This window comes from Salvia splendens, chromosome 20, assembly GCF_004379255.2.
Source record: "Salvia splendens isolate huo1 chromosome 20, SspV2, whole genome shotgun sequence".
Taxonomy (NCBI): domain Eukaryota; kingdom Viridiplantae; phylum Streptophyta; class Magnoliopsida; order Lamiales; family Lamiaceae; genus Salvia; species Salvia splendens.
In genome coordinates this window covers 20,986,088-20,995,970 of record NC_056051.1, presented here as the reverse complement: position 1 = coordinate 20,995,970, position 9,883 = coordinate 20,986,088, and the positions used below count along the sequence as shown (strand labels likewise).

The window sequence follows — 9,883 nt, the reverse complement described above, 5'->3', positions numbered from 1 at the left end:
CAGAAACCAACATCCTCACCAAATTCCACGTCCCAACTTTGCAACTAGAAAGACAAGGTTTTCCGTGAGAACGTCTACAATAGAACTCGCTTTTAGTGAATAGTGATGCTCACAGAATTTTGTGAGCGTTATAACGAAAACATTTGGGGGTTTAGCAAGCAACTAAAATGCTCACTAAATGCCACTTTGTGTAGGCCTCAAAATCAAATATGTATTATTTATATTGACCTTGTTAATATATCGTAAGGCAATCAAGAGTTGAGAAGGACCATCTTAATAAATTTGAGTTAGGGGTGGATGGAAGGAGCCTTCAACTATCAACCAAGACACCTTTTTAGCCATTTCGTTTTTAAAATTTGTTTGAATAACATATCAAATGAGTGGCTAGCAACACCAATATGCATGTGGGCCTCAAACATCACACCCAAACAATATTCTTTCAACTTCGCAAGCTCTATTTCTTTCTAATTTGCAATTCCATCACACACACACACACACACACGCAATTCAATTACATATATATATGAGTATTGCAAAAATAGCTACGGAAGAGATATGTACATAGCTACTCTATAGGCCTTTAACCATAGGCACTCTAGATTCTCCCAAAACCTAGTTCCAAAATAAGAGGATACAAAACAAACAATTATAACTAGTTTTGGTATTAACTTTTTTGACTCATCTCATTCTATTGTAGTTCTGTTACTTAACTAGGAAACCACTCTTTGATGATGCACTTGCCCTCAAATCCATACTATATGCATTTAACATATTATATAGAATAGTACTATATGAGATTACATATAAACGTAAAACTAATTTTTTTAAGTTGTGTTTAAAATATTTAAAATATTTTTTCAATATTAATTATTATTAATCCTGAATATTTTGTTTTCTATATCTCATATATAAATAAAATTTTATAAATATATATCTGAAACATGACCATACAAGACTTTTTGTGCATGGTGACCACAATAAAGGCATTTTTTTAAAAATAAAATGCTTTGTTATTTGTTTAGTCATTTTCCTTTACTCCATGTGGATTAATTGATCACGTAAAATTTGGCGGCTGCCCTATGAATTAAATATACAAGACAAATGGGTTGCATGTATACGAAAGTAATTTAATACGTAGTAATTAAAAAAAGAATTAAATATTCAAAAATTTAGGAAATATGCAGAATAGTAATCTTTATCTCCGAGATATTTGGTGTGATCCAATCGTACTATATAGTTGAAAACTTTACATTATAATGGTTATAAAAATGACAAGAAAATTAATCAATTTTGGAAGCGTGTCCATCTTTTTTTGTACATAGCACCAATATATATGATGGAATAATGTGTCATCCAACAAACTACACAAAAATATTCTAGACTTATATGTGAAAAATAAAGAGAGAATGTACAGCTTAGAACAATCAATTGAGATAGGACAAATGGATTTTATTGCAGAAAAAAAAAGTGGACTTCATTGACTTATGGTATTCTCAAGAGGCCTAAACAATTGGGTTTTTTTTTTAATATCAACATTTACTAAACTAACCCACCCCCAATCATATACATATGTATTAGGAAAATACTATATGGTTTGGCATGATGATATATTAATTAACAGTATTAAGCTTAATTAGCGATGCATTAATTAATTAATACTAATACATTAGTACTATTCGAGCTTAGTAATTAATCCAATTTGTGCCAATTTTGGTGTGCAAGGTTTTGTTGGAATCGAAAAACATTTTTAGCAGTGCCCGATACACGATTTTTCTGTGTCGGATCGAGAAATACCTAATATTGGAATCTTGAATTTAAGATGCCCGGTCAACGAAGTTTGACCGATAATAAATGTGGCGAGACATTTAATTTTTGGAAATTAAATGATATAGCGTCGATCTACGTTCCGCGTAGATGACCGCAGTATATTCACTTTCTCAAATCCGATTCCCGGTGAGTGAGAAAAAGTGGAATAAAGTTGGTCACATTGTAGCTTTTAATAAAGCTATGAGATTAAAGCTTATGGAGTAATTAACTAGTGTTAATTATCCCATATAGGAGATTAGACACATCTTTTAATGTGTATTTATTAAGTGACTTTACTACACTTAATAATTATAGTGGACTAAGATGAGTTGAAGAAGCCCAGACGCGCGCACACGCGCGCCGGCCCGTGCCCGTGCCCTTGCCCTTGTCCTTGGACTTAATGTTTTGGACCAACACTTAGTCAGCGAGACCAGTGGCATGACACACTGTCAACTATGACGCAGTCAAAGTCTACGAGACTGCCACATAACGAAGTCCACGTGTGTCGGATGAATTGGGAATATATCGCGTCTAGATTCATCGTCAACCTCTCCAGCTTTCAAATCCGTAACGGCCAGCCGTCACAACCACGCCATGATGACAGCCATCAAGGCTGAGTTGACCCCTGCAGTGGACTAGGCTCTATAAATAGGCTAGTCATTTCTTGCATCAAGATAGAACATACACACAAAGCATCATACCCTCTATGCATAGTCTTTTCTTCTCGAAACTCTGCTGATAGCGGTGCTGCTTCACCAGAGACGTTGCCGTTTTATTTTTTAGGACGACACGTCAAACCGTGAGCACTACCGGGGCGTATCTCGTCTTGCAAAAAGAGACTTTCCTCGACTCGGCTAAGTTTAATTTCATTGTTTTCATTGTATTTTCAGTTTCTGTTCTTCCGTATTGGTTGTATTACGCCCAGTTTTTGTTTATCTCTTATAATTCCTGTCATTCCACCAACACCTAATACCCAATATCTGGGACACCCCTACTACTCATGACAAAAAAAATAACATTAAAAAGTCTAATTAATCTAATAGGCTTTACTAGAATTAAAGTCACTATTCTATACTTGGGTCGAACCCGTCAACATATATAATGAATTTGAATTCGTAATCTCCCCACTTTCCTATGGTAATTAAACTATCACAATCACTCACAAGTCCAATTAGTACCGTACCAAATGGTTAATTAATAGAGCTAAATCAATTCTTGCCATTATTATTATTATTATTATTATTATTATTATTATTATTATTATTATTATTATTATTTATGTTTTTATAACTTTTTTATTGAGGTGGAAAGTAAGGTTTAATAATGAGAGAAGTTAAAAAGAGAATGAGGTAGATAGCTAGGTACCCCCAGCCCAGTGCTCAACGCCAACGCAATGCCTTTGGGTGTTGCGTTTGTCGTTTCATATGGAGTAGTCTAGTCTTGTTGGTTTGGGTGTCTGTTTTACTAGTGTCGTGTTTTTTTTGTTGATTTATGCTTCTCTAGCTGATATCACTTCTATCCTCATCGTTGATTAGATTGTATCTCAATTTGTTCACCTATTTAACAAGTGGTTTGAGTCTTAATTAGTAAGTATTTTATTGAAAAAAGCCCAACGCAATGCCAACCCACAATCTAACCTTTTTTCTAATCAATTTCTCCCACTCACAAGTTCACCTATAATTGAGTTGGTAGGGTGAAACACCGGTTCAAAAGAGTAAAATTTTGCAGGAAGTAGTTAATTAAACCTTATGTTGCTATAGATTTTCATATCTTCTCTACATAACACAAAGCAAAGTACCCAAATAATCACCATCCAAAATTCAAAATATATTACTCCCTCCGTCCCCTCCCCTAAATATAGAGATTCTTTTCTTTTTGTCTGTCATTTAAAAATAGAAACTCTTTCCTTTTGAAAAATTTCTTTCTCTCTAATATGGTGGGACTCATTTTCCACAAGCACACTTTTTTCTGTCTCTCTTTACTTTACTAATTTTGCATTAAAGTTCGTGTCGTTTCAAATGTTTCTATTTTTAGGTGACGGACACTACAGTTTAGAAATCAGTACGTTCAGTCCAAAGTAGGCCTGTCAAAATGGATATCGCGCATCTCCTCCAATCTCCTGCTCTCTCGCTGCACTTCCCTCCACCGCCGCTCTCCCAGTCTCTCCCTCTCCTCTTGGAATATATTCCTGTCACTACCTCAAATTAAAGCGGCTGCAACCTTCAGGTTATTATTTTGTTTACTGAATTGTTTTGCCTAAATAGAATTCCACCATGATCTATGGAGTTATATATTATTTTTATGTTGGAAAAGCAGTCGAGCATATTAAAATAAAATGGTTGACACAACTTTTTATATTGGGCAGTACATTATATGGAGAATTGGCTGCATACACTTTTAGTGTTTAAATATTTGGCGGTACATGGAGATTTGGCAGTATATATTTTTAATAATTGTGAATGCTCATTTTGAGTTTAGTTTTATTTTTTATACATGTTTAGTGTCATTTTTAATATATATTGTTATGTTCTAATTGAATACAGTATGTTTTAACTTTTTCATTCTATACGAAATGTGTAGACATTTTATAGAATGTCTACAAGACCAAGTGGAAAATCAGCTATCTTATCTCAGTCTATGGACACGCAACAAGATAGCAACACCAACATGATTCTAAATGACCAACATTTAGAAGATGTGTCCATATTAAAGGATATGGAAATGGAAGATGGCGATGTGAATGTCAACGTTAATCAATCACGAGCGAAAAAAAAGAAAAATTGGGGTAAAGGAGCCAAGATCTGTTCATTGGAAGGATTACTATATAGTGAAAGTTATGAATGGCAATCCTCCTATTGAGGTGGTGATAGGAAAGTGCAAACGTGGTGAGGTTCTAATTGCAGCTGACCCGCGCTTGTGTGGAACTAATGGTTTAAAAAACCATACCATTTCCTGTTTGAAGAAGTATCAAAGTGGTAAGTTAAATTCATTAAATTAAATTTCTTTTCATTTATACATTATAGTACTTATTTGGCCTCTCTTATTATTTATCCATGTAGTATTAGCCACCGTTGGAATTCAAGATGCCGATCCACTATGCCGCAATAAAGATGATTAGATGGAGATTGATGAATTTTGGATGAAGAACGAATGAATTAAGGGTCCACTTATGTTATATTGTTTTGTTACAAGAACTGTGTTACTTTTGAGGAATATGATTATAACTTTATTGACGTGTGTTCTTTTGAATTTTGAATTTTTGGTGGATATTAACTTATTGTAGATGGATGTTATTGTTAGATCTTGATTCTTATGAATTGGGATGGTGATTGTGGATGAATGATTGAACTTATGAATTATTGAATTGTGATGTTTATTAAGGATGAATGTTTGAACTTATGAATTGTGATGGTTATTGTCTTATTGACTTATTTTGGATGGATGAACGATGTTAATATGTTATAGTCACTTTTAAATTTTATACTTCTCAAAGTTTGTAGTTATTTTCTCTTAAATTTGAACTACTATAAGAATTTTAAATTGCTAAAAGTTGGTAGCTATTTTCTCCCGAATACTACTTCAACTTTATATTAAATTCGAACCAAATAATATGAAATAAATTCTAAAAGTTTGTAGTTAATTAAAAAAAAATCAAAATCACAATCGGGACTGGATACCCGAATTAAAATTCGGATCGGGTATCGAGTATTGGATTTTGGGAATTTCGGGATCGGGTACCCGAAAATTTCGGATCGGGTATCCGAGGGTACCCGATTTGACAGGCCTAGTCCAAAGTCCAAAGATCTCATTCCAAATTTGCAATGGACGTTATATATACCATTGTTTTAAATGTTAAATAAAGCATACTATTTTAAATCTAAATAAATGCTAAAAAGGTGCTATCAAAGTTAATCTCAGTTTGATCGCTTACTAATCTCCACACACACACACACACACACAACATACACTATATATACATGTAGATCGAAACTCGACTCCAAACATCTCTCACCTTCAAATCAACCCTCCGTCTTTCTCTCTCTATATATAATATATACACACATGTAAATTGTAATTTTCATGAACAAAGTGAATAGTATATCTCTGTTCGAAGTCGTATTTGGATTAATCTTGAATTGAATGCAGGTTGAAAAAACACAGATTCAAATCACAAGTGGATAAGAAGTAATCCCTGTTTTGTAGGACTCCATATCCCATCTCCCCGATTACTTATCCCTTCTCCCATCCTCATCAATTCATCACCATGCTCTCTCTCATAATCCCAATTTAATCCCATCAACACACATGGAAATTCATTACTTAAAACAGATGGAGGCAAATTCCTCCTCCTCCCCCACCGCGCCTCGGCCTAGGGTTATCGCAGGCCCGGTCATCGTCGGCGCGGGCCCCTCCGGCCTAGCCGCGGCGGCGTGCCTCAAACAACGAGGCGTCCCTTCGCTGATCCTCGAGCGGTCCAACTGCATCGCGTCGCTATGGCAGCTCAAAACCTACGACCGGTTAAAACTCCACCTCCCGAAGCAATTCTGCGAGCTCCCTCTCATGCCGTTCCTGCCGCACTTCCCGACCTACCCCGACAAGCGCCAGTTCGTCCAGTATCTGGAGGCCTACGCGGAGCGGTTCGGGATCAGGCCGTCGTTCGGGGAGGCGGTGGAGAGGGCCGAGTACGATGAGAAGCTGGAGATGTGGAGAGTGAAAACTGCGGGGGCGGAGTATGTGTGCAGGTGGCTGATTGTGGCGACGGGGGAGAATGCGGAGGAGGTGGTGCCGGAGATGGAGGGGCTGCGGGAGTTTGGGGCGGGGGGAGTGGTGCACACGAGCGGCTACAAGAGCGGGGATGTTTATGAAGGGAGGAGGGTGCTCGTCGTCGGCTGCGGAAACTCCGGGATGGAGGTTTGCTTGGATCTCTGCAATCACAATGCAAGCCCTTCTCTTGTGGTTAGGGATACAGTGAGTTCTTTCTATTCTTTTCTACTAATTTTTTTAGAAGAAAAAAAATAGTATATTACACCTTCCACTGTGTGTGATTGTGTGTTTTTCTTTTTTGGATTCGATTTTTTTGTGCATGGGAATTCATATTGAAGTTATGTGTTTTTCTCTTTTTGGGTAAACCCTAATTATTTATTTTTTATTTTATTTTTTGGGATTAAGGTGAGAAAATATGGTGGTGAGGTTTTTATACCTTAATTGGAGCTGGAATGGTGTTATGAAGAAAGGGAAGGAACAGATCTCTTCCTTTTCTCATGCTCGGAAATTGTCAAAAATGCAACTTTTTGTGCTCGGTGTTTTTTAGTGTTCAAGTTCCAAAGGATTTTTTTTAACAAATTTTAATAACAGTTGCAACAAAGATTAAAAAAAAGGGTGAAAACCATCCTTAAAAGTCTGGATGTTAAGCACTTTCTTGGGATACTCGAGCATGCGCAACAATGGCTAGTAAAAGGGTTTCGAGATTTTGTATTAACTTAATGAGAGAATGGGTGTAACAACAACGAGTTAATGAGCTAGAGATTATATGCAATCTTTCTATGATTAATTTTCCTTTTATCTTCTTCTTTTTAGTTGAGCCCCATTTTTGTATTTTGGTAGTACAACTTTTTTACGTGGGCTTTGTTGATAAATTTAGGTGCACATTCTACCACGAGAGATGCTGGGGAGATCGACTTTCGGGCTGTCCATGTGGCTGCTAAAGTGGCTGCCTATAAACATTGTCGACCGGTTTTTGCTCATCTCGTCATGGCTCTTACTGGGTGATACATCCCGGTATGGGCTCCACAGGCCCAAGGTAGGGCCTCTCGAGCTCAAGAGTCGATCCGGGAAAACCCCGGTTTTGGACGTGGGAACCCTTGACAAGATCAAAAGTGGAGACATCAAGGTACAATTACTTTGAATCAAATTAAATCATTACTTAATCTTGTCACACCACTTTTGTCCAAACATTTTTTTTTCTTTTTTAAGTTTATTGTAATCAATTGAATTTATGAATAGATACGCCCAGGGATTAAAAGGCTAAGGTACAAATCAGCCGAATTTGTGGATGGAAGAGTGGAAACTTATGATGCAATAATCCTAGCAACTGGTTACAAAAGCAATGTGCCATGTTGGTTAAAGGTAAAGTGCCTTGCCTTTTTTTTTTGTATATGACATAGATTTCCTTAAATCTGTAATGCATTCATAACTTTGAAGTACTAAAGAGGAAAAGGCATGTTTGGCTGAATTTGTTTCTCTCTCTCCTCCTTAGAAAAGTGAGATGTTTTGTGAGAAAGATGGGCTCCCAAAAAGGCCATTTCCCAATTGCTGGAAAGGCGAGTATGGACTATACGCGGTTGGGTTCACCAAACGCGGCCTTCTCGGGGCATCCATTGATGCCAAGAACATTGCTGCTGACATCGAGGGCTCTTGGAAGGAAACTATCTCACAGTCCAAATACTCCCCGAGTTTCATGCAAAAACACCTATAGTCCAAATAGTTGCCGAGTTTCTTCCCTTTTTAATTAGGTCATCGAGTGTCCGGCTAATCAATCTATGTGAGGTGAGGGCCGGGAGGGATGGCCCACGCCCGACCCTTAGTGCCCAATGGGGTTTGATAGAGATCGCGGGATGTACTCGAGCAAGAGCATAAATGGATGTAAGAAAATTGGAGAATTTTGGGGGGTACTAATGTTTGAAAGACAAAGGTTGGTGCCATTGGAATCTCCATGGAAAATTAAGGGTGATTTTGTTAGGGTTAATAGTACGTCGTACTAGGTGCATTACATTTTGTACAGGGATATTTTTCTAATTTCACTAGTGATTATTGACTTTTAGTTGCTAGGTAAAGAATTCTTGAAGCAGAATGGTGTGGTTGAATAATATCATAATTGAATTCCTGCAATGTTTTAGTATACTATATATATTTGACATGGGAAAATATAATGATTGTTGTGTAGGAATGTGTAGAAGGTACATAATGAATTTTGGTACCAAAATTAAATTGTGACTCATTTAGTGCAAGTTTAAAAAATTGTGCCAAATTGGATGGAGAAATGATTGCTATCCCCAGAGGACCACTAAAATTAAAGAATTAACCAAATTAATGTGCCAGTCTCGTCAGATTGTGCTGTGCCAAGAAAATTAGAAATTCAATTGGTGGAATTGACTTTTTTTTAATGTGGAGTATATAATATACCCTTCATCACATCTCTATATAATGAATATTAAACGCATATAAGATTGTATGTGCATAGTTTTGTTAATATTTGGTAGTGTGTAACTATAAATAAATCAAAAGATTTTTGTTGGTATTTAATAGAATCGGAATAAAAATTTTGATTCATTTAATAAATTTTGACTCGTCAAATAATTTGGACAAGTCCCTTTTCCATGATATAAAGTGTTCTGTTGCATATGAAATATTAAATTAAAAAAGAAAAGGCATACAACTGAAGGCAACGAAATATCTGAGTGGTTTATTATTTTGAACTATTTGAAAATTGGGTTATATTATAATATATCGAAGTCGGAAATAGATAAGCATCAACCTATTATTCATTATTCTGCGGCCATTTGAAAAGAATATTTATTCGTTTTATCTCCTTTCCCCTCAATATTTTAATAGCAAAAGCCTAATAATTAATCCTCTAAAGAAAATTTTCTTCTCTTATCTACAATTCTCACCATAATCGACATTTTAAAACGAAATATTTTGCAAAATAATTGAACTTGGGATGTAAGTGGTTGCTTAAACCCGCAGTTTAGTTTTAAAAATTAAAAGGAATTAACGAAGTTCCCCAATTTTCCATATCATATCATTAAAGTATCTTTTATATGCATTCATAATCTTCCACGTTTCGATTGTAGGCTTGCGAATTTAAGTGTTGGTGGAAGAGAAGGTACAAAACATACATTTAATTAATATATATCTTGGTTAATTGTTAAGCAATGGACTCAAATTAATTACGAATATCGAATCATAATGAATTCAATTTATCAATGACTTTTTAGTTCTCATCTCACAAAAAATATCTCTAGCTACCTCAGAAGTTTTTTCCCACCATCCACCAAACATAATCTCGATTACATAA

General features: G+C 35.9%; 1 protein-coding gene across 1 annotated transcript; it reads left to right on the top strand.

Annotated features, from left to right (window-relative positions):
* Positions 1 to 5,772: 5,772 nt before the first annotated feature.
* LOC121780833 (indole-3-pyruvate monooxygenase YUCCA6-like) lies at positions 5,773 to 8,696 on the top strand. Its single transcript, XM_042178471.1, has 5 exons — positions 5,773 to 5,870; positions 5,953 to 6,774; positions 7,448 to 7,696; positions 7,810 to 7,932; positions 8,063 to 8,696. Exons 2-5 carry the CDS (start codon positions 6,112 to 6,114, stop codon positions 8,279 to 8,281), a joined length of 1,254 nt encoding a protein of 417 aa, XP_042034405.1. The 5' UTR covers positions 5,773 to 5,870; positions 5,953 to 6,111; the 3' UTR covers positions 8,282 to 8,696.
* The last annotated feature ends 1,187 nt before the right edge of the window (positions 8,697 to 9,883 follow it).